This window comes from Argiope bruennichi, chromosome 6 (assembly GCF_947563725.1).
Source record: "Argiope bruennichi chromosome 6, qqArgBrue1.1, whole genome shotgun sequence".
In the NCBI taxonomy this organism is placed as follows: Eukaryota; Metazoa; Arthropoda; class Arachnida; order Araneae; family Araneidae; genus Argiope; species Argiope bruennichi.
The window spans coordinates 41293649-41320359 of NC_079156.1; the positions used below are offsets into that span (position 1 = coordinate 41293649).

Below are 26711 nucleotides of genomic sequence, written 5' to 3' on the forward strand. Positions count from 1 at the left end.
TGACTGATGAAAAATTGATCTTTCTTCTGACTCTTATTATAAATTAGTTCCCGTTTGTAAAAGTTTCCGGTTTTTTTCCCACACGGAGGAAAATCGAATGATCAAAACATACTCTGACAGTGTGTATTAATACAGTGTTCAAATAACTTCTGCCAGTTGGAGTAGAGTCATAGATATTTCCCATTATCTTTACACGCTATGTGCGAAAACATGAGTGCATGCATCTTTGATAAAAGCTAATAATAATCTAAAAAGAATTCCTCAATGAAGAATACATTGAATGTACTAAACTATAAGCTAAAATGAATTTAGATTAGTTAAGATAATAACTGAAAATAGTAAATTATTTTTTTTTTCAATTGGTAATGATAATAATTATCTGCAGTGTACATATTTATATAAAAAGGAACTTATTGCAAGTTTTATTTGCATTGAGGATTGATGTTATTCTACGCTCTGAAACTTTAATATTTCAAGTAAATTCATATAGCTTAATTCAATTAAATTTAAATAAAAACTATTAAAAGTAATATAAGAATAAAAGATACAGATGTTAATACAGAAATACAGATGTTAATCGCCAAAAAACCTCGCCAAGAATGACACATCAGATTCAGTAGAACTGCTAAATTAACCCCAAAAGTTAATATTTCGTAACTCTTGTACGCCAAAGCCATACAAGGTGTTTTATGGGATGACACTTTTTTAAAGAGCATGCAAGAAAGTTTGGGTGAGACCACTTCCGCTGGTTTTAGAAAGTTCTCGAAAGTCACAGATCTACGAGATTTGTGTAAAATTTATCACTCGACTACAAAACAACAACAACAAAAAAAAAAAAAAAAAAAAAAAAAAAAACCACTAAATATTTTGACAATAAAGAATTTCGGCATCGTAAAAAAACACTATCAAGAAAAAACACGGTAGTTTAAAAAAGGTGGGCATCGACTGAAAAGATACGTAATGAAGATGAACGAGATTGCTCAGCCATCATAAAGAATAGATACTTTAGGCGAGGTTTACGATAAACTGGATTATTTTCCCCATCGACATCCCATTTAGGGAAAAATGTCCCTCTTAATGGATAAATTTCCTCTTTCCGGATGACTCTTAACAAATTTAGTGAGCACGGATGTAAATGAAATAAAAGTGTCCCGGTCTGTTATACAGCAAATTTTCCGAAATTTCTCATCATTTGGCAGGCTGGGTAGGAAATTAGGCAACATCTGGTTGATTACTTCATGTGCTGTTTCTGCTGCGTTGGGTAATGGATTTCGGAAATACACCATTTAAGTGAATATCTTAGAAGAAAAGAATGGGGTGGAAGTGTAATTTTGAGTTTTGACGTTTAGATATTAAAGGCTGGGTGCTTACATCTCCTCGTGACCTGCAAATTTCAGTCTACGTCATCAAAAATGTTTTGCCGTGAATATTTTAGAGGAGTCGAGAATTTTATACAATTTTTAGATATGATAAAAACTGAAAAAAAAAATATTTTAAAAAACGAGCAATCTTTAAATTAAAACAAAGCTTCTATTTGTTCCTTAGGGTTGAATATTGTCAGTAAAGTAACACTGACTCTATTGATTCTTAGGATGAGTTTTGTAACGTTGTTAAGAAATTATTCAAATTTCTAATATTATATGGCTGCATTTTCAGTATTTATATGATTTTTAAAATAAATGCATCTTGATTTTAAACTTAATTTTAGTACGCATTACATTAAGAATCATTGCTTAAAACCTACATAAATCAGTGGAAGAAGTTTCTCGTAATGTTTTCGCAAATTCTCTATTAAAGGAGTCATCACCCTCTTCCTGCATAAAACTATGGACCTTGGGAAAAATCATAAACGTCAGGAATGCTCAGATTTTTATTTTCAAAGTTCGTATACACGTTATGTATTTTTTAAGATTGTAAAGAAAGCTTAATCTGCATTTTGGAGCTCCTTTTTTCGATCCATTGGAAGCAAAATTTGACACTGAATTACTGTTACCCAATCACACATCAAATATCATTTACTACAATGATTGCCCTTTTTTCAGTTATAGAGTTTATATGATGCAAAAATAGATGATAGACGCTCAACCCCCCCTGACGAATCTAATTCAAATTTAATACAAATGTAATTATTAGATGTAAAAACTGTTTACTTATTTTCATTTACCTAGTCGTTATGTTTTTATTTTATCACGTTTATGCGCATGCAAAAATAAATACCGATATAAGATTTAGTTAAAAATTCTATTCTGATCCGCACTTTAAATTTTCAGTTCCGAGTACCAATTTTCATTCATCTAGTTCTGTATGTTTTGTAGTTATTGTGTACTCGGGAAGCCAGCCAGAATGACTTTTAGTGACTTATTTCCTTCAAAATTTGATAGATACAGTATCTTCAAATTTGGTGTAAAAACTACATACCTAATTGTATTCATTTATCCATAAACCATTTTGAGGTATACAAGTAGATATAATTCCAAAAATGTAGGGGACTTAGAGAGGTCTGAAACATGGAGATTCGTCAAAATCTCGAAGTTTGTAGATTTTTTTTGACGATTACAGTACTGTATATACTTTGTATAGGTGAGAGTACTGTGCATACTTTGTATGCGTGAGAGTGAAGTAAAAGATCCCATGGCAATTGTAAACATAATTTTAATAGGAGGCATAAGATTTGTAGAAAATTGTCGAATTTATATCTGATTTTGCAAAATTTTCTACAAATGTTTTTTTTTCAGATACTTTGAGACTGAAGCAGCTTTCTGTGATATTAATATATATTTATTACAATATTTATCATATTTTAAAAATATGATAAATTTTTTAGATCCATTTAATACTGTGATATAAGAAAATAATTTATTAGCAAAAGAGCAAAGAAAGGAATTGACATTTTTCAGTTGGAAATATCGATGTCCAGAGGAAATAAACAGATAATTTTCTGAACTCGTATTCAGTAGCATTTACAGGTTTTTAAACTTGTGTATAAAAATGCATAGAGATTAAGAAATAATGACTGCACACAGGAAGAACTAAAAAAACTTATTGGAGTAATATGGCTGTATGCTAATTAAATTTAATTTTCGGAGTGAAAAAGAATTTTTGGTTAGGTATTTGGGGATTGAGATACTACTTGGAAAGGTAATTTTAAATGAAATAGCAAATTGGAGTAAAAGGCGTTTGCAGTAAATATCGTTTGCAGTAAATATGTCATCCGCACGATGAAAATACACTTGTTTTTCTTTTTATATTTTGTCATTTGACAAGAGTCGCTTGTTTGTATATTGCGCTATTTTTGTTGTGTTGTTACTAGTGGCTTGATGAAGAATTTAAATCCACAACACATCCGACTAAAGAGAAATAAACCGCAGGCAAAACCTCAAAGTTCATTACTCTTGTCATTCTTAAGGCGACCGGCCCTTTGTCTGCCCACATATTTCCATCTATTCGACCAGTGGTTTCAAAATTCAAGATAGTTTCTTCCAAGACACATTTCCATAAATATCCCCAAGAAAGGAGGTATCTTATAAACCTGGAAGCCCAGTGATCTTCCTGAAAGAAAAGTCACTTGTTTAGCTTCTTCATTTCCTGCCTTTCGAACTAGTAGCTTATTTGCTCATTGTGGTATTTTTTATGGTTGAATTTGAATCACATGACTTGATGAAGATTTTAAGCACACATTACATTTTTGAGAATTACATATGCATTAAAGATCTTGTTGGGGCCCACCAAAAACTGGATTCTTATTGATTATGGGGTTGCGATTCATGGTTTGGGTACCTCTGATCTAGGTTGCTGTATTTTTTACCATGTAGTATTCACGTACCTATAGGCAGCCATGAATAAAAAGTATTTACTCCAATTAAGGTAACCGACTAGATTGAAAACAAGAATTTGGGTGAAAATTAATTTTTTATTTTGTTACAGTTTAAAAAAATTAGGTACGTTTCCGTTCCCAGTGATATCTTTATTTTGCCTCTATGTCAATTTGAGGCCAAATTATAGTGAATTAATGACAGTTAAGTAATGCTTATTTATAAGCATTTAAAAACCTTAAATGCATTTTCTGAAGAACGAGTTTTTCCATGATTCTACTGTACGAGCATCAACATATCTCAAAAAATAATCAAGATAACTTAATGAAATTTATAATTAGTGCCAGTTATGTTATGCAGAATGCAATGAACTATGGATATGACATTGAATGCTCTAGAATTAATTTATGATTGTTTGATATAAATAATGTTGGAAAAAGAATTCCAAGATTTCATAGATAATTTCAAAGATTACGCAAAGTGTTTTTATTTTATATTTTTGAACATAATTCTTAGATAATAGTTAGTTACACATGTGATGTTACGAAGAAAAATGAAAAACTGTAACAATTTTTTTTCCTCCAGAACAATCCTGGTAAAATCTAGAACATCCATCTAGACAAATCTAGAACATCCTAGTAAATCTAGAATCTAACTAATCTAGAACAATCCTAGTAGCATTCATTTACTTTGTAAATGAATGCTAAAATTTACATCAAAACATGCTTTTTCCTTAAAAGCTACTTATATATTCAAAAAAAAAAAAAAAAATCAAGAAATCTTAATGAAATTTATAATTAGTGTCCGTTATGTTATGCAGAATGCAATGAACTATGGATATGATACTGAATTCTCTAGAATTAATTTATGATTGTTTGATATAAATAATGTTGAAAAAGAATTCCAAGATTTCATAGATAATTTCATAGATTACACAATTTTTTTTTATTTTTGAATATAATTCTTAGATAATAGTTAGTTACACATGTGATGTTGCAAAGAAAAATGAAAAACTGTAGCAATTTTTTTCTCCAGAACAATCCTAGTAAAATCTAGAACATCCTAGTAAATCTAGAATCTAACTAATCTAGAATAATCCTAGTAGCATTCATTTACTTTGGAAATGAATGCTAAAATTTACATCAAAATATGCATTTTCCTCAGAAGCTACTTATATATTAAAAAAAAAATAGCTTTTAATCATCATTTTAACCTTATATTAATAAAAAGAATCATACAAGATTTAAAATATTTGCCTTTTTAAAAAATTCCTTAGAAAGATGTAATACATGGAGATTCATAAAAAAATCTTCTCATTAAATCACGGACAATTGTAATATTGTTTTTAATTATCTTTTTCAGCTGTCTTTATAATTATTTAAAACAAAATTTATAACTAAATAAACGATGTGCTTCATCTAAAACGATCTAAATGAAATAGAAATGACATTATAAAATAAAACAATACTTTGAAAAGAATTAAACACAATGTTAAACAAATTGTTTTTAAGACCGAGGTTAAGATTACAGAAAAACTATAATTCACTTTGGTTACTATTAATCTTTTTCTTAACGATTAACATAATAAATTTGTGTAACACACTGGATATAAAAGTCCAATTTCAATGTATCTTTCTATCGCTTCCAGCACAAAACGAATTTCTTATTCATATATTGGCATCGATCTTAGAGATCTTCAATAAAGCGATATTCATGTAAAAAAAGAAAAAAAAAAACACATTCTGCATACATAGCGTGGTCCTCCAAGTTTTGTTTTTCTTGGCCAAGATTTTCTTTTAGTGCCTGCATTCGATAAATCGTATTACGCTGGAGGAGATTTCTGCTTGGAAAAAGGGAATATTTATCGTATTCTTTTAAGCTCATTTCTTTCTATTTTATTTGTGCTTTTTCTTACAGAGGAGAAGACCATTAAGGAGAAAACTTTTAATTTCTTCTTTATTTGTTTCCGGTTTGGTCTAAAAATAGAAACAAAATTACCCACAGGCATTTTATCTGATGTTATGTTTTTTTTTTTCGTAATAGTTGCGTTTTTACTTGTTTTTTTTGTTGTTGTTTCTGATCCATTCTTTCATGGGTTTATTTTTTGTTCTGTAAAACGAAACAGTACTGTAAAAACACCAAATAATTTTATCTCAGTGTTTGTTGAATCTTAGCCATTTCGTTTTTCCTGATTCCAAAAAGAACATTTGTTTTGCAAAATATACAAGTTGACAGATCAAGACGTATGATACAATTTTTAATCTAGATTTTGAAATAAGGTTTTAACATTTTGCGATCTTTTGTCCGGTACCACTAGATATCATTTTTGTGGTAAAACAGGTCCATTGTCCAATACAACTGGACATATTTTATTGAGATATAAGAAATAAGATATTGTTACAAATCTGTAATTTTGCTATCCGGCACGAATAGTGTCATCCTGGAAAAACCGTTAAAACCTTTGTAAGATCTGTACTGTGCGTGCTGAGCTTGGCGACCATTTGGCGACTTGGCGATGAATTTGGCGACTAAATGGATAATACCGGAAAGTTCGAGAAGTTTCACGACCCATCCAGTAATAACCGAGATACACCGAGGTACGCCCTGATTGGTCTGAAGATTCTAGCCCCGCCTCCCGGAGCTATAAAAGACGAGCACTCTGAAGCTGGGAAGAAGTTGTGTGTATCGTCAGAAGTTGTGTGTGAGAGGAGTCGCCGACAAGTAAAGAGAATTAGAGGATTAGACAGCAAATAAACTGCTGAACTATAGCAATTAAATGCGTTATGTTATTATGATTGATCGACCGTATTTTGTTGTAGAAAAAATATTTTGTAGCAATATATATTAATCTACTCCTATGTTTATAATCTTGAATGAAAGTACAAATTCATTTACCAGTACTCTAATGAAACCAATGGTCCGTAACATGTTGATTCTTGGTATATTTCTAGCACAATTAAATCAAAAATAATTTTTGCGCTCACACTTAAGTGGCGAACTTAAATCTTATTAAACTGAACTAAAAGTTTAAACTTCGTAATGGTTATAATAAGTTTCAGGTTTCAAAATAGTAGAATCATTGTCACAAGCCTCAATTTCATTGATACTGTTCGTTTCAGTATTCTGATACTTCCACTTTTCGACGATTCTGTCTCATTAAGGGGTGACAGGCGGAAGGATGAGTGCATTTCCCGAATTTTTCGACATTCTTTGACCTTGAATTTTGGCCTATTCGATACTTTTTTGCTTAATTTTTTTTTCACGTGTAAATGAATAACGTCTCGTTTCTGACCGTATTATTTTAATTCAGTCTGCGAATCCTAGTTTATTTTATTGTTAAAGGTAAACATCCCTTCCTTTCATCTTTCCTATCACACCTATTTTCACGAATTAAACCCATTCTAACGCATGCGCAAAAGCTCGGAGAATTTTAGAATTCGCTGTCAAACAATTAACGGTAGCATCATTCATGAATTTCAGTTTCGGCTTGACATGGCAAGGAGACCTAATTCAGCCAAAGATCTGTCGAATAATAGGGACGAATGTTAAATCTGAGTAGAGATTAACTTTCTTCTGTTGGCAACTTTCTAATGTGGTACATTAGAAAATATTATATTACTTTACTTTGGCACAAGCATGGACGTACATCCTAAAACAGTCCGAGATTGTTTAAAAACTTGACATTAATTTAATTAAACTAAACTAAACTGAACCGAATTAATTTTTGCCGCTGTATATAGGAGACCTAATTCAAATATACCGACTTTGGTTGAGGGGAAATGCGATTATGAGGATCCTCATAATGGAGTAATGTGAAAGTTTGAAATATCTGATTCCGGCTAAGATACCATGATATTCGTCACAAGACTCATAATGGGATTCTTTAATCATCTCAGAATAGTTTGAAATTAAAAACGAATCTTGAGCCAATAAAGGTAAACTAATTTCATCTTCCAATAAATAAATGAATCCTTTAATAGCAAGAAAATGACATAGAAATTAAAATTAAAATATGGTTTCTTTGCCCCCCCCCCCGAAAAAAAATCAGGAATTTAATGTAAATGCAATTTAAAATGTTTATTTATAAAAAAATATAGCAGCAAAAGGACAAAAAAAAAAAAAAAATCCTAGATGTGTATCCGAGCAAAAAAAGGAAGTAAACAACAACCTTGAAATGTATTACAAATTTATAGTTGCAAGCTAAAGACCAGAAGTACAATTAATGAATCATTTTTAAAGCCTTTTCATTTTCAGATAATTAACAAAATGACAATTGTTCATTACGCTAAACTGGTGTTATCTGATTCCCCGTTTCATCAATCATTCGGTGAAAAAGTTTTTAGACATCCATCAGATTTTATCTTTTTAACTGCTGACCGAACGGTTTTATGAAATGGATTCTCTCATTAATTATTCCTGTAGCATAGCGTCATGCAAAATCTCTTTAAAATGCATCAAATGCAATTTGTTTTATCCGCAAGTTCATGAGACTGTAGAACGTCCATCACAAATAGATACAATATTGAGGAAATAGAATTCAGAAATTTCAAAAAACGAAGAGATAAAAATAAAAAATGGAAAGGAAGATCGTTGGAGGCTTAATTCTGAAGAAAATTTGATTGTTTTATAGAAAAATGCTTTTTAAAATTGATTAACAATGAAAAAACTTTCAGTGTTAAAAATTTTCTTATTTAATTTAGATTACATAAAGCTAAACAAATATTTTGATGTAAAACTTTATAATTACTCGTAACCAGGGATTTATTGGTATTATTTTTCGAAACTTTGATGGAACGTGTCGTATGTCCCTGAGTTCAATATATATATATATATATATATATATATATATATATATATATATATATATATATATATGTAAAGATTTCGAATCCTGTCGACTAAATAATATGTAACATATTTTTGTTTAAGTAGAATGCAGGTTCGAAGCAGTGAAGAGACTTGGTATTTTTAATTTCGTTTTATTTTCTCTCTTCTCTGTCGGGAGACAAACATGATTATTTTACAAAACGTAGCTCGGCACAAAAGCAGAAGGCAAAAAGGGACGAACAAATGATCACTAGTCTTATATAACATAGGATTTCTGGCCAGGCGCCAATTCAATACACGTGTTGACCTTTGACACCTTTACAAGGGCAACCGAAGATATCTCTCTTGATGCATAGTACTGATGGCGCATTATTTTTACTGAGGAATTAATTAAACCGAAAGTGGAATTAGATGACGAAATAAGAGAATATTTTAGAATGAAGTTACAATGGGCTAAATTAAGATAAAATCTTGAAAATTAATTTGGATATATATATATATATATATATATAACAAATGAAATTTCGTATACGGTCTTTTCACCAAATTTGTGGGGTTCTGTTAAATATTGAGTAAAATCTATCCAAAGGAAGTCTGTCAGTCTGGCTGCTCCAGTAAAAATACAATCAATAATTACAAAACGCAAGGAGCTATTTCAATAAAATTTATCACACAAGTTTAGTATCTCAAATAGAGATTCATACTAAATTCTGAACAAATCTGTCAAGCGTTTGATCGTCTATCGGTCCATACTTTCTCATGCTTGTGAATAGGATAATGCGCAATGACTTGAATGAGTGAAAATTCGTTATTTCATGTGTTTACAATTGCAGTTCTTTGTCAAATTTTGGTGCTAATTGGGCCCAATCGGTGAAAAAAGGGGCCGAAAACCCGTACTCTCAGACAGATTTAAAAAAATTGCTAATTTCGTGTCAGAGATCTGTACTTTGTAACTACTTTCCACACCGTTGGTGAATGACATACAATGTAATAGCAACCTTATCCAATGTCCACAATTTTATGCGGAGAGATACAGGGAAAATTAATTGGAAAGTATGCGAGACCGGGACACTTTACTTGAGATGATAATTAATTATGATATAAGAAACATTTCTAATCGTATGAAATATGAACTTTTGGCGTGAATATAGAATTTTTTACTGGTCATCATATTATCCTTCTCGGATTATTTGGCGATAAATCCTTAGCATACTTAATAGTACCCGAAAATCGAATTTGTATTTTATATACGTTTTTCTCTACCAACTGAAACAAAAATTTGATATAAAACTGTACTCACAAAATTCCATAAAAAAATGTGATATTTTTAAGTCATTGCGTGTTTGAATTAACTCGTTTACTTGTGTCTGAAAGAACAGACTGACAGACAGTGAACCCGTAGTTCGATTTGGCTTAGAATTCGACCGGTGTCTATACTACAAATGTTAAAAATCTGTGTATTGAATTTCATATATCTAGTTATCTTTGTTTTGTAATTATCGTGTTAAATTGTTTTGAAACATCCGGACTTCCTCTGAACAAATTTGACTCAACATTTAATAAAAATATTCAAATTTGGTGACCAAATTGAAAATCAAATTTCAACCATCTTGCTCAAAGCGTTCTTGGGTTATCTTTGTCGCAGACAGACGGACGTTTTCTAAAAATGAAATTTTCGAACTCAGGAAGGACTGAAACGTGTCGATTCGTCAAAATCTGGAGTTTGAATATTTTGATGATTTTATGATACATCTTTACAAAGGAGGTTACAAGAGCTAAAGCGCAGAAACATCACTGAAATGCATTATAGCTATTAGAAATTCATTGCTGCAAGCTAAACCACTTAAATTACAATCAGTGGACCATTTTATGAAACCTTTTTGTTCTCAGCTAATTAACAAAATGAGCATTTATCATTACTCAGAGTGGTTATCTGATTCATCGTTTCACCAATAATTCGGTAAAAATGTTTCGGACATTCATTCAGATTTTATCTTTTTAGCTGCTGTCAATATTGCTTTATGAAACGGATTGTCTAATTAATTATTCCGTTAATTTAGCGTAACGCAGGATGTCTTTCAAGAATAGTTGCAATTTCGCAACTTGTTAAAACTGTGTCAAATGAATTTTATTTTCTTCATAAATTAGTGAGATTTTTGGAGCGTCCATCATAAGTATATACTATATTGAGAACACTAAATTCAAAATTAAAAAAAAAAAAATGAAGACATTATAAAAAAATTCCAAATATAGGATAGTTGGATGTTAATTATGAAGAATATTTAATTGTTACATTGAAGAAGGTTTTTTTAATATATAAATTGATAAGTAATTTAAAACATTTAGTATTTTTTCATAGCAATTTGCTTATTTAAAATATCGTAAATAAATTACACTCACTTGTAAAACACTTATTTTGATGTAGAATTTTGTAATTACTTATGAAATAAGATTTATTTGGAATGTTATAAAAATCTATTTAAATTTTAATGTTTTTTTTATATATTTTTAGATATGATTTCTTAAATATTTCTTATTATTTAAATTCCATTTCTAAATAATTTGTAATTAGACTACGAGTAAGTCAACCAACAGACTCTCCGACCCGCCGGTTTAAATCCGGCACACGGATTTAAACCATAAGGCTGAATGACCGGACCGGCAACACTGGCGGGAACTGTGGTTGAGTCCTAAGAACCATCACCGGCCACTGTACAACCCTCCCCGAAGGAAGAACGTCCCGTTATCAATGGGAGGAGTCAGATCCGCCACTTATTTGTATACTCTCCAGGGTGGCGAAATACAACCACCATGCCGGAAGCATCTCATCCTCATTTCGAGGTGCCCCCCCCCAGGGGTTTTCGACTACGAGTAAAAATTACGAGTCCCATAATATTGTTTGCCAACAGATTCGAAACCTCCCGCGCTTTTGCGCATATGGTAGGATGGGTTTAATACGGCAAAATAGGAGTGAGTGGAAAAGAGGAGATGTAAAAATTAAAAATAAAGTACTAATAAATCACGGAAATGACGCACATTCTTCCGTGTGTCACCCCTTAATGAGATAGACCGCCGAAAAATGGTCGTCTCAGAATAATACTGAAACGAAAAGTAGCTTTCGCTTTGCTTTTGCAAGGAAACTTTAATGTAACTACCCAATTTAAACTCATTTTGTAAATCTCAATAGAGATAATTTAGAAATAAAACATTAAGTGGAAGAGTTCTAGGTTTTTGATGATAAACAGGATCACATTTAACTATTTAGCATATGAATTTTCCGTCATGAGAGATTTATTAAGCTTTCAAAAGGATATTGTTGACTATAGAATTTATTCACAAAATAAATGTTCAGAATATTAATTTTTTCCCCTCTGCTATTATAACTGAAGGATGGAATTTCAGATACTCAAATAGACCGGTAATACTTATTGCTATTTAAAAATCCTCCCCCCCCCGAAAAAGAAACTTTCTCAAGACAGATAAAAATTCCATAAGATTTGAAAAAGATATTACGTGCATTTTTTTGAGTGAAACATTGAGAATTTACATGATTTATGTGCACAAAACTTTAATGTAACTATCTAAATTAAACTTCATTGCAGAATTTTGGAGGTTCAGACTTCTCAAAAATAATTCAAATTTCGACAATCAGTATTACAATTAGAAGTCAGTGAGAAAAAGTAATTGGCTCAATTGTAATTTGTGAAGTAAAAAAATAAATATTAAACGTGTTTTATTCATATTTATGTATCGAAGAACACATATAATATAACTATGGAATCATGGAAATAAGATGATTTTCAAAATCTTAAAACAGGGTGATTTTTTAAGTCTTTTCTAAATGGAATTTATTCACGATTTCAGTACACTTTCTTTCAATATTTTGAGCACGAGAAAGAAAAATTAGACCTTTCGCCTTTTGTGAATTTTATTTCATTTCACAAGTTTCAACATTCAGACTTTTTTTCCTAATGGTACTGGATTCAGTTAGATGTCTTAAAAATTGGGAATACAATTATAATTTTTTCCCAAAGTTTGTTACCAAAATGACGCCCATTATTTTTCATCATAGCTTTGCATATGTGGAAGGTTGAACTGCTTAAATAAATGTATCAAAAAGTGTAAAAATTATAAGCGCTAATCTGATACGCTGAGCTTACTGTTTAAATGTCGGATAATGGCTTTCTTAAGCCACATCTCTTGAACGCTATCAAATTCTCTAAGACCTAGTAAAAAGAGCAGTAGTGCAGAACTAAGTACCTAAACGAGTAAACCCCCAAAATACAATGTTACTCCTATAATGAATAAACAGCAAATTTTGCATAGTTACTTGCAATATAAAATCAAGAAAATAATATCGATTATACCACCTTTTCTTTACTTTTTAATGTTCAGGTATATGGTGGAAAGTGTGTAATGGAGTTTTGTTTCGGTAGGATAATTTCAATTTCATTCTTAATTAGTAGTTGGAAATAGTTTCTTTTTCCAGTTTTTGTTGTTGTTAGGCTGTTAAAAATAGGCTATATTTTTCATTTGTTATAAATTCATTTTTGTTGGAAGGTAAACTCCGAAAAGGTTTCTTGTAGTATCTGCATATCGAAATTCAAATTTACTTTGCAGATTACGAACAAATGGAATCTCAGCTACAATAGAACAACGATGAACTTCATGAGTAAAATTATTGCTCTTAGAGTTTAAAAGAAGTCTTTTATACTGCCTCACAAAAATGTAAACTTAAATTTTTTTTTATACAGATAATTGAAAAATTGAACATATCTCATTCTTTTTATCGGTTGTAATACCTTAAATAAAAAAATTGTCTTTATTTTCATATTATCAGCGCCAGCAACAAGACGTGTTGTGATGGTATAACATTAATACTTCCTTTGCTACACTTTATATAATTTAAATTAATCTGACAGGTGGTAATGGTTTCCCGGAAGCTTTTATTTATTCTTTAATAAATATGCTTGTGTGTTATTAAATGTATGCCCTTGGCAAACAATAATTTCGAAAAAGCCAATTAGCTTGTTATCTTTATCGATTTTTCTTTAGTCTGGCGATGAATCGATGGAAAGTTATTAATACAAAAATAATAGAAAATCCATTATGCGTTTTGGACGTCTTTTCTTCGATCAATAAAAGTCAACGTATGACACAGAACCTCAATTATCGGTTACAAAATTACAAATAAAATTTTATATTTTTATATCATTGTATTTTTGAAAGGAGATTTTTTTAGTTTTTGAGCGATTTTCTTTCTTTTATAGAAATAAAATGCAAAAACAACAACAACAACAAAGATTTCATGTTCTTTGAGCTCGTGATTTTAATTCTATCATATTTAGGATACCTTGTTTATCTATTGAAAATATCTATTTAACTAGAGACTAACTTCAACGTATTACATGCAAGCTGCAGCAATGAAAAAATAAAATTATCAACCATAATTTTTTATTGATCATTTTAAATAAACAAAAGGAAATGAAACAGTTATGAAAAATATAAACTCTGCATAAAATTAATAAAAAAATGCGCTAAATACCTCAATGGAATAATAAACATCTTCTGCGTGAATATAATCAATACTATTGAAATATTCTGACATCAATTTCGAAAATTAAAAACTCAGATACAATTTTTTAAAAGAAAATTTGATAATACGGGCATATAAAAAGCAATTCAAAGGTATTAATTACAACATGGTACAAGCATAGTATAAAACTTAACTCGACAAAGTCCGTTCGAATAAGACACGCCTGCAACATTAAAAACGTGCAAATTCCTTCATGGTTCCAAAAGAAAAGAGACAGACCTCAAAACTCGCAGTAATCGTTTTTAACACAATAGGTAAAAGGAAAGCGATCCTGATGATGAGGCACTTTTTTATTAGGCTTTTCACTTTCAGCGCGAGATGCGGAAATAACGTTCGGAATGTGATTTTGGAGCAGTAAAAGCAAATCAAATCTAGAATTTTATTTATTATTTGTTGAGTTTCCGTTTCATATTTGAGATGCATCAGCCAGATTCTATTTTTATGTATCAATGCGCCTATTTTACCTATTCTTCTGTTACTTTCTTCACAGCTTTAAATAGGTCAACTTTGAGATTTATTTTTTCTTCTTAAATCCAGATCAATATATAAGAAATGAAAATATTTTTTCGTAATTTGGATACATTTTATGGAATTTGTCTGTTCGAAACATCTTGGGAAAGATTGTAAAAATACATAAAACAATTATGAGGTATAAAAATAAAATGTATTTAATTGTTTACACCAGGAATGTAAAAATTAATAATTCTGACTTTTAAAATGCTTTAGCAGTTTTGAAATGATGTATAGCATGCAAAAAGATATTCAATTTCAGGCTTTGCTCTTGCAAGAGCTGGGAACATATAAATTGAATGACAATTATTATGCTGCTTTAAATCTTGAGAATTGCTTTAAGGCATATAATAAACACAGGATGGCCATAAAATAACTTTCCCTGTTTGGCGGCATCTACAACTAAAACTAATGAACAATAATTACGAAATACAGATCTTTGGCGCAATTCTATCTTTTTTACTGAATCTATCGTGTGATAATTCTAATTGGCGATTAATTTCAGGTATTCATTAATACACAAGAACCCTAAAATCGAATTTTATACATTTTTTCCGGGATATTGAAACCAATATTTGATATAGAAATACTGTTGCTATCTCTAGATAAAATACCAAATTCCATTTATTTAAGTCATTTCATTTTAGAATTCTTGTGCTTTCAAATGAAAACACAGATTAACGAATGGTAAATCCTGTGCCAAATTTGGTTCAAAATTTGAAAATAATCTACATTTAAATGATAAACCTGAGTGCCAAATTTTATTCATCTAGCTCTTACGTTTTGAAGTTACAGAGCTCATTTGTACTCGGACAGAAGGACCAATAAACGGATTTTATTGAAAATTAGACACAAAAAAAATCTATACATTTGTCGTAAAGGCTATATATTAAATCTCACCTGCTTTTTCAAAAGTTTTTAAGTTTTGTTTATAAACATAATATAAAAACGTGTTTTTTGTCCATAAGGAGATCTGAGTCACTGAAATTTGATAGTCTCTAGACCTAATTTTTTAAAGATTACCTTCTGTTATTATACTTTGTACACAAGAAAATAAAAAGAAATTAGAACAGATGAAATTTCTTGAACTGTATCCAGGCTGTATCAATATGAATAATTTTCTCATGTTTTATAAAATCCCATTTCAGTTTAGCCTTGTTATAGTGAATAATTTATGAACTCGCATTTATATTTTCTCAGAATGAAGAAATATTTAGAAAGCGATAGCATTAATATGCCATCAGTAGAAAGCGGAAATCATGCAGATATGAAAAATCACCAGCTGAAAATACTAGAATTATCATTTAGTATAGTTTAATAAGATTCTCAAATGAATAAATTTTTTTAGCATAAAGTGAACGAAATTCGCTTAAATCAAAAGATAAAACTTTGAATATATTAACAAAATTTTATTTCTGAACAGAAATTTCAAGTTAATTGATAGATAGCAAAATATCTATAATATTGTTTCTTTGCGCAATTAATCTCATTGGAAGGCAGAGAAATTTCAAAAGATTTTTAGTGAATTCCCAAGTGAGACACCTCCCTACTTTAGCGAAAAATTTAGTTACGATTTGGTGACAAAAGTTGAAGTTCCCGAAAATGCAGAAAATTTGGGTCTTTCTCTATTATGAGCCGAGATTTAGAGATCCTTTTAGATAATTCGATATTATTGTAGGAGACGATATAAATGGAGGTGCTGGTACAAGTTCTTCGCTGATTGCTTCGCAAATAGCGTGGGGGCATAGTATCGATCTTCAAATAATTATCTTTATTTGAAACTAAACGAGAAAGTTTTAGAGAGACTCATTCTCCTTTCAACATTTCGAATAACGAAACATGTAACTATTCTCCTGTTCCCCTTAATGCTTGAGGCATAATTATGTGACATGCAAAGAATTGCAAAAAATTTAGAATGTCGAAAAGAAGTGAAAAGTACATGTATGGCGAACTAAACAGTAAAATCAACATTCGCATTTTGATGAACTTAAGATGCTACAAGCATTAAATATGATAGAATTAATTAACTTTAATAGTTAATATTAGTTTTTACTGTAACTTAATTTTACTCCTTTTAAATAGTTGTTTTCTTCAAAAATTAAATGCTAACAATCAGTTTTAATACCGGGAGGACTGTAAAAGAAACACTATACCGATATATGAGACCGTAACTATTATGCGGTTTACAGGAACGGGACAAAATTCTGGTTAAAGGTATTTTGAGGTATGCGCTCAAGAATCATATGGAAAACAACATTAAACTCTAACAGTTACGGTTACAGTGACAAAGTTTCAAAATTTTTAAATGGTGGCAGTACCAACTTTCTTTTTTATTGGAATGTGTTCTCCATAGCAAAAAAAAAACAAAAAAACAGTGAAATGATACTTGCAGCACGAAAATCACTAGCGGTAGACAGATTAAGAAGAAAAGAGAAAAAAATCTATAACAGCAGAGAAGCAACAGAAAGCAAAACATATTGTGTTTAACAAATTTTCTACTTGATCTATTTCAACCACAATGGCATTTAGCATGCGGTAGATGGTGTCTAGAACCAAAGCACTTACCATGCCGGGAGGAATCTATTGAACTTCACGCCCTTGGTAGACTCACTACAGTTTTTTTCTCTTTTCCTCTTAGCCCGTCTAGTGTTGTTGATTTTCGTTCTACAGGTATCATTTCACTGTTATTTATTGTTTTTTGCTATGAAAAACACATTTCAATAAAAAAAAAGAGGGTATTGCCAGTTGAAAATTTTGAAATCTTGTCATTGTAACCGCGCTGTTTTTCATATGATTCTTGAACGCATACCTCAAAATACCTTTAACCGGAATTTTGTCCCATTCCTGTAAACCGCATGATAGTTACGGTCTCCTATATTGGGATAGTTTTTGTTATAATTACTCGGTATTAGTGTTTTTAGTATTATGTGCTTTATTTCTTACGCCAATTAGTTTCTCTGAATTATACATACAAACAAAAGAACGTTAAAGATAATGTATAAGGATTACAAAAATTCATGAGATTAAAATTTCTGCTGAGAATTCATAAATTTCCACGGAACGAAATCTCTTAGACGTGATGTTTAATCAGTTGAAAAGAATATTTTTATTTTAATGCGAAATCTTCATTGCACGTATAGCGAACATTGAGATTGATATTTTTGGAGTACAAAATTCAAAAATATTTGCAATGTGTCATTCTAATGTAAATGGTCTTTGATATATGAAATATATAAAAGTCCCACGAGCTTATAATTATTGAAAGATTTGATTTCTTCTGCAATATGACGTATTTTCACAACTAAGATTTGTAAATGATTTATATGACTCTTGTCGCCATAACCCTCTTGGGATTCGTAGGTAAGTAAAGCAATTTAATATAATTTAAATGTCAAAAAACATGTTTGTGTTTTCTGATTTTTCAAATTTTATTTAGCTCTTATTGTTTTGTATTTTTTATGTTAAATTATATTCGAACAGCCGGAGATAGACTTCTTATGGACGAATGTTGCGCAAAATTCAATAGAAATCTACAAATTTGGTTTAAAGACATTATACCCAATTTCCTCAGTCTATCTTGTTTTTGAGTTATCTTTGTCACGGACAGATCAACATACAGATGTAATTGTTCTTGGAGAGATTTAAAACGTGAAGATTCGTCAAAATCTGGAGTTTTGACGATTAGTATACTTTCTCTAACTAACGTAAATGTTAATGCACACTTCTTTAAAAATTTCTTCTTATTATTTTATAAGAAAGGAAAACACAAATTGAATGAAGATTGAATTCCTTGAGAAGACGATTAATTTGTAATGTAGCCTGATTTATGTATTAAATATTTTGTTATTTTCTTTGAATTAAGCATTCATATGTGAAACAAAAAAAAATGAAACTTTATCAGAATTAAGGCGTAAAATTAGGAAAATTCTGTTTATCTTGATTTTAAAACAAATGAAACATACTACGCAAAAAGGAAATGTATGAAATTCTGAAATATATGCAATATATAAAATATATACATCAATGCATAGAAGATTTACAGGGTGTTCATTAATTATTGTCGGGGTTTTCCGTACCTCATAACTTTCGAATAAAAAATATTTCGCAAAAACCGATTACGTATTCGTAAATTACAACTCAAAGAATTTTATTAATGATATTAAAGTGTAAAGCTTGCACAATTTGCACTTTGTAGGCATTCAGTTGAAGGCGATTATGTATTCGTAAATTACAACTCAAAGAATTATGAATACGTAAATTACAACTCAAAGAATTATATATTCGTAAATTACAACTCAAAGAATTATGAATACGTAAGTTACAACTCAAAGAATTATGTATTTGTAAAGTACAACTCAAAGAATCGCCTTCAGCTGAATACCTACAAAGTGCAAATTGTGCAAGCTTTACACTTTAATATCATTAATAAAATTCTTTGTTATAATTTACGAATACGTAATCAGTTTTTGCGAAATATTTTTTATTCGAAAGTTATGAGGTACGGAAAATTCCGACAATAATTAATGAACACCCTGTATAATGAATTCAAAAATGAAATATAAAGAAGAATGAAATATTTTGACCAAGAATTTATAAATATTAGAAAAATAATTACACATAATATTATTGAAAATATGTTTTATTCTAAGATGTTCAATAAAATCCTTTTCTTGTGCCATAACACTTTCAGAGATTATCGAGAAAAGAAAAATCTGGGAATTTTAATGAGTTTTTAGTTAAGTAAAATTCTAGATAAAATATCTCTGATAATGTCCTCCAAACACAATCTCTTAAACCTTGAAAAACGTAGTCCAATTTCGGTAGTAAACGGTAACATATACGCGTTCATGTTTAGTTTCTTGTATATTTTTTACAGTCCTGGCGAAAAATATCCGAAAAATGAAACTTTCGCCAAACATCATCGTACATATAAGAGCTTGGCGATTTTGGTTTATTTTGAGAATCGTCAAGTAAATATGAAATCCATTCGACAAGTATTCTAAAATAAGCCAAGATTGCATTTTGCTCTGAAAAATTTCTACTTTTTTAAATAATTATATGGGTAAAAACATTGCGCACACAAATATAAATTCCACTTATCCTATAGTCTTGATAAATTTTCATTTGTCTGTTGCTGCTGCAATTTTATGTGAAAAAGTTTGAGAAAAAAAGTACAAAAGAATTTCAGATGGAATTTTTTAAATTGTTATTTTAATCCTGAAAATAACTAAAATCGTGATAATACTTACTTTTTTTAATATTAAGAGCCAATGGTTAAAGCATGCTGATTTATTAAGGATTTAGTTACATTTCAGGAATTTTTTTCTTCTATAAGTTTTCTTTTAATTATTGTAACAAAAAATAATTAGAAGTCATAAGTTCGTTTTCAGTAATTCAATTAAAGGATCTTAGAAATGCTAACTACTGTATCTGAAATAAGAAATAACACATTTTTTGAGAACAATTCTTTTTTCTAAATAAAAATCGTGAATACTATTAATTTGTAACTTCTTGTCTTGTATTAATTATTTCTTTTAATTAAAACTATTACGATTCTTTTCTTTTTTTCTTTTAATTTGTAGTGTTACTAGTTATCATAGTGAGTAAAATTAGAACTAATTTTTTTTTCTATGGCTATAATGAAATACCCAATGGTGATTAATATTTTATAATTTTTTTCAAAAAGTGAAATATAATAATCAAAATACGAAGATTTATTTGTTATTTAATAAAGTTTTGGGAATTATTTTTTTTACCTGCAGTATTTTTGATTGAACTAGTAATGCATAGTCAATAATTGATGCAGTTTTTAGAAATACTAACTGTTGAATAAAAAACAACTAACAATACAATCATAATTTGTTTCTTATCATAAAATAATTGATAATATTTAAGATATTATCATTGATATCATTTGATGTGTACGAATTATTTTCTATAATTAAGATTATTATTACATTTTTTAGTTCATGCTACAGCTTCTCGTTACAGTAAGTAAAATTACGAATAATTTCGTTTTTTATTATTAAAGTAGAATTTTTTAGAACATCTACAAAAACCTATCAATTTCAACCAATTTCAATTTTATTTTATATCTATTAAAAATTTCAATCATATATACTATAGTTTAAGTATATTATATATACTATAGTTTAAGGATATTATATATACTATAGTTTAAGTATATTATATATACAATAGTTTAAGGATATTATATATACTATAGTTTAAGAATATTATATATACTATAGTTTAAGGATATTATATATACTATAGTTTAAGGATATTATATATACTATAGTTTAAGTATATTATATATACAATAGTTTAAGGATATTATATATACTATAGTTTAAGAATATTATATATACTATAGTTTAAGGATATTATATATACTATAGTTTAAGTATATTATATATACTATAGTTTAAGGATATTATATATACTATAGTTTAAGGATATTATATATACTATAGTTTAAGTATATTATATATACAATAGTTTAAGGATATTATATATACTATAGTTTAAGAATATTATATATACTATAGTTTAAGGATATTATATATACTATAGTTTAAGAATATTATATATACTATAGTTTAAGGATATTATATATACTATAGTTTAAGGATATTATATATACTATAGTTTAAGTATATTATATATACAATAGTTTAAGTATATTATATATACTATAGTTTAAGTATATTATATATACTATAGTTTAAGTATATTATATATACTATAGTTTAAGGATATTATATATACTATAGTTTAAGTATATTATATATACTATAGTTTAAGGATATTATATATACTATAGTTTAAGGATATTATATATACTATAGTTTAAGTATATTATATATACAATAGTTTAAGTATATTATATATACTATAGTTTAAGGATATTATATATACTATAGTGTAAGTATATTATATATACTATAGTTTAAGGATATTATATATACTATAGTTTAAGTATATTATATATACTATAGTTTAAGGATATTATATATACTATAGTTTAAGTATAAATATTAGACTGTAGAATAGATTTTTTCTCTAGATCCATAGTTGGCTGAAATTGATATATTTAAAAAGCTTTAAAAATCAAAGCTCGACCTCTTGAATCTGTGTATTAAAATTTTAATATTAAAATTCGTTGAACAGATTTTGTGGTTTAATTTTCCTTTCAATATAATATTGGTTTCTTTAAAGGCTGTATTTATTGTGTGAGTTCAGACCATAATATGTTCATGATGTATATATCGGTGACCAAAAGCTAGTTTCTAAATCACTGAATTTTTGAATTTTGAACCAAATCCAGCTATGGGTTGACTAACTGTCTGTCTGTACTTTCAGAAAAATGCAAAAGCAATAATTCAAAAACACAATGCCTTAAATATATTAAATTTGGTATGGGATTTTGTGGCTACAAGTGCAATTTTGTTTTCAATTTTTATTTCAATATGTTGAGAAAAACTTGTCTAAAACACATGTTTAATTTGTGATCTATTTACCGCATATCAGGGATTAACCGCCAAGTAATTCTTCAAGGACGACACGATAGATTCAGGAAAAATGCTATAGTTACGCCAAAAGTCAATATTTCGTAACGATTATACACCAATACCATACAAGGCGTTGTCTGGTATGACACATTTATTAGAGAATAAAGCGAAAAAGTTTTGGTCAGACCACTCTCGACGATTTAAAATAAAATTTCTGGAATACATACATAAAAAGAGCAATCCTATGAATAATTACGAACATGCGTAATACAAAATCGATAAGATTCACTCGAATAAGACACGTCCTCAATATTAAAAACGTGCAAATTCCTTCATGGTTCCAAAAGAAAAGAGCCAGGCCTCAAAATTCGAGGTATTCACATTTAACACAATAGGTAAAAGGAAAGCGATCCTGATGATGAGGCACTTTTTTATTAGATTTTTCTCTTTCAGTGCGAGGTACGGAAATAATGTTCGGAATGTGATTTTGGAACTGTAACAGCAAAGCGAATCTAGATTTTTTTTTGTCATTTATCTGACCTTCCTTATATTATTTAGGATGTATCAGCTAGATTTTATTTTTTAAGTATTTTTTTGACAAATCTTGCCTGCTCTTCTGTTACTTTCTTTAAAGCTTCAAATATATTGACCGTTTGACCCTTTTCATGAATCCAAACCTATGTTTTATATGAAATGAAAATATTATCCTGGAAATTTGCCATATTTCATGAAATTTGCTTGCCCAAGAAGTCTTGGGAAAATTACAAAATTATGCAGGGGAAATATTATGAGGTATAAAATATATATTTAATTATTTACACCATAAATGTAAAAATTTATAAATCTGACTTTTGAAATGCTTTTTCAATTTTTAAATGGTTTATAGTATATACAAACGATATTCAATCTCACGCTTTGCATTTGCAAAAGATTCTGAACATATAAATTGAATGATAAATATTGTTCTTCTTTAAATCATTATGTAAAACAAAATTTAAAGATAAAGAAATAAAATGTATCTGATTGTCAATACCAGAATGATAACATCAAAATTAATAAATTTCAATGTGAAATTCTTTGATGGTTTTTAATGTGTCCGGACGATGCTCATTTTCATGTCTTGCATTTACAAGTGCTTGAGGGGGAGGGTTATAAATTGAATGACAATCGTGTTATATTGCTTTAAGCCTTAAAAATTACCTCAAGGCATCTGATACACGTAATCTGTCCATAATCGCAAGTAAAACATTTATTTAACGTAAATTTGAATATTGTATGAATGAAATTTTTTCATTAAATCATCATTAGGCAATACATAATGCCATCTGTCGGAATCTGAGACAACAAAGCTGTGAATCAAATCTTTATGAGTAATAATTGCAATACGTAGAATAGAAGAAATGTCATTAATCTTGATTACCATTTAACATAATTTTATAGTGTAGTCAAGAACTCTCGGACACTCTGTGTTTCATAGAAGTGTAATTGGAAATGCAGAAATCTTTTCTTGTTTTGGGGGGGATTCTGGATCTTTTTACTAGATAATTTTTGTACATTTTCAAATTAAGATACTTTTTAAAAAATGTTATCGGAAAGGACTAAAATTGTGTATCAAACAAGCAATAATTCTTTATAAGCTTTCCATCAATTAGTTATTTTTTTTACTATGATATTCTCTCTCTTTATATTAGCAGCAGCTTCGGAAAATAATGCATAATACTAAACAAATTATAATTCGGAAACTAATGCATGATATTAAACAAATTATAATTCGAAAACTAATGTATAATACTAAACAAATTATAATTCTGAAACTAATGTATAATACTAAACAAATTATAATTCTGAAACTAATGTATAATACTAAACAAATTATAATTCGGAAGCTAATAAACCTAAATGCTTAAGGAAGTCTATATTTACATTAGCCGAGAAATTTTAAATCTTTTGATTTGAGAATTTTTCGGAAGGTAAATATGTACCGCTAAATCGAGAACTTTAATAACTAGTAATTGTTAAGATTGCTAAATCTTCGTCTATATTCCATAAAGAAAATTTATGCAAGTTATTTAAATTTGTTGTATTTTGACAATACTGGTGTCCTTCGGTAATGTTATTTGCCTGAGATTTTACGTCATCCAGGGCAGATCAAGTGCAGACAGTGACGGTACTTTAAGGTGGGTTTACACTCAGCCAGTTATAAGATTCTAGTAAATCACGCGTGCGCTGAGAGAGCGGACAATATCAAGTCCTTGTCTTGACAGAACAAGTATTTGATACTTTGCAATTTCTGCGCATGAGTAGTCTTACTGGATGGATTACAACTATCTGAATGTAAACCCAACAATATATCATTCTTGTGACAAAGCATGGTTACAATTGTCAAAATAATCAAGGAGATTCAAGTGCATAATTGTAGTATGTATGATGTAGGTATGTCAAACAGTGGATTAAGACATGGCATGATTGAGAAACGTTACCGAAAGAAGAATATGCATTATTCCTCTAGATGAGGTCTTAATCTATAAAAACTGTTAAGTATTATTTATATTAACGTTCCGCTTTGTAGCTATTGGAAAGTTGTTTTGATGTGGAAATATAATGTTGAATAATGGCCATTTAATTATACCTGAGACAGCGCCAACCTGTCCTAATAGCCCTGAAGCTTTAACTTGAAGACGGTTGAGTCTCGATTTAAAAGTTCACCAGGATCACACATACAATGCATCTTTGATGTAATTGGGTTCTCTAGAATAAATGGAGTTTTCCAGTTCCGTAACAAAAAACTTTCCGGTAGGCCATTTTAGGATTGTTGCAGATTTTAATTACAGTTTACTTGCAATGGTTAGGTTGGATGCTGGAGGTATTCCTGGATCCTCCTTGAATTTCTCCAAGTAAAATACAATCTTGAACCAGTTAATTCTGAAATTCCTCCTGGAAGGCAACCTATCTTCACAAATTAGAGTTAAATCAGACTTCTACCTTTAACGAAAACTAGGTGCACCTAGGCTGATTTGATCAATGGAAAGTGACACAACTATGTATAATTTTGAAAGGATGTCTGTCTATGATGATATATTATTTCTTATATATATATATATATATATATATATATATATATATATATATATATATATATATATATATATATATATATATATATATATATATATATATATATATATATATATATATATATATATATATATATATATATATATATATATATTGGCCTCATAGAAATAAGAGAGATGCATCGCTGATAGCAGAGTCACAATAAAATAAAATGCTTTCCCCGGTCAGAAATCAATTAATATGTATTATAAGTCTAAGTGCGTGTGTAAACGAAATATATAAAAGCTTCGCCATTAAATTTTAAAAGGTTGCTGCAAACACATTTAAAGCAAACGATAATTTTGAAGTAATTTTTATTTTTTCATACTTTTGTTTTCTTTTTTTTAATGATTGGAATTGTGAGAAAATATCATATGTTATATCAAAGTAACAGTAAAAATTCATAAAGTTGAGTTTATCTTGACTTACCGTACATATGTCTGACCACGAAGCGAACTCTGTTGTCCCATTTGTAGGCGTCCATCACCTAAAGATCCTGAAATAAAAAAGAAAAAGAAATTTATTATAAATTCGTAAGTTCCATTCTTAATTAATTGCAAATACTGGGCAAGTTCTTTGCTCCAAAATATACTTTTTGTTGTAGAAAAAAAAATTAGATTTTCTGTAGGTTCTCAAACATTAGTGGAATAAAAGAATAAAACAATAAGAACTCCAGATGGTTTAAAAAGAGATTAAATTAGCTAGAATTTTCTGCCTTAGACTTACGATAGTTTGCATTTTAGCTTCTACAGTTAAGAAATCGTGTGTTCATATTTATTTTGATTGGCAACGAAATGTGTCTGCTGATTGGCGACAAATATCTGTGTTGTTTATTGACTCATAAGTCATATTTGGCCATGTTGCGCAAAATTTAAGGTAGGTAAATGAGATCATGGTGTACAAAATGGGATATTTATCTAATGAAATAGTAAAGAAAATCGAGTATTCATTTTAGAAATCTTCATCGATTGGTTACAAAATATGTTACTTATCCACAATTCAAGACATCGAACGAAATATTGTTTACATGGTTATTTAAATTTATGAATTAAAGAATTTACATACAATTAAATACAGATGTTTAACTGTTTGCTTAATTGGCTTCAAGATTTGATATATAACTGCAATTTTAATTATAAAACCATATTTAAATTTCTCTCGCCTATATCATTTCTTATTCTCCCGGGATTCCTTAATTACTCTAGTCGCACTCTTATATTGTACAATACAGCATGACATTAAAATATATTCGCAATTTTGTAAAATATTGTTGAATATTGAATAATATATCGCACAATATTGTGCAACCTGAGTACTCTTCTTTACTTTTGAATACCC

The 26711-nt window shown here is 29.1% G+C and overlaps 1 protein-coding gene across 1 annotated transcript in view; it reads right to left on the reverse strand.

Moving 5' to 3' along the window:
- Positions 1-26711, reverse strand: part of LOC129972736 (sarcoplasmic calcium-binding protein 1-like) — a 190680-nt gene that overhangs the window by 28181 nt on the left and 135788 nt on the right. Inside the window, exon 2 of the mRNA XM_056086977.1 lies at positions 25803-25869. Within this exon, the coding sequence (XP_055942952.1) occupies positions 25803-25857 (55 nt within the window). The 5' untranslated portion in view covers positions 25858-25869. The remainder of the gene's footprint in view (positions 1-25802; positions 25870-26711) is intronic.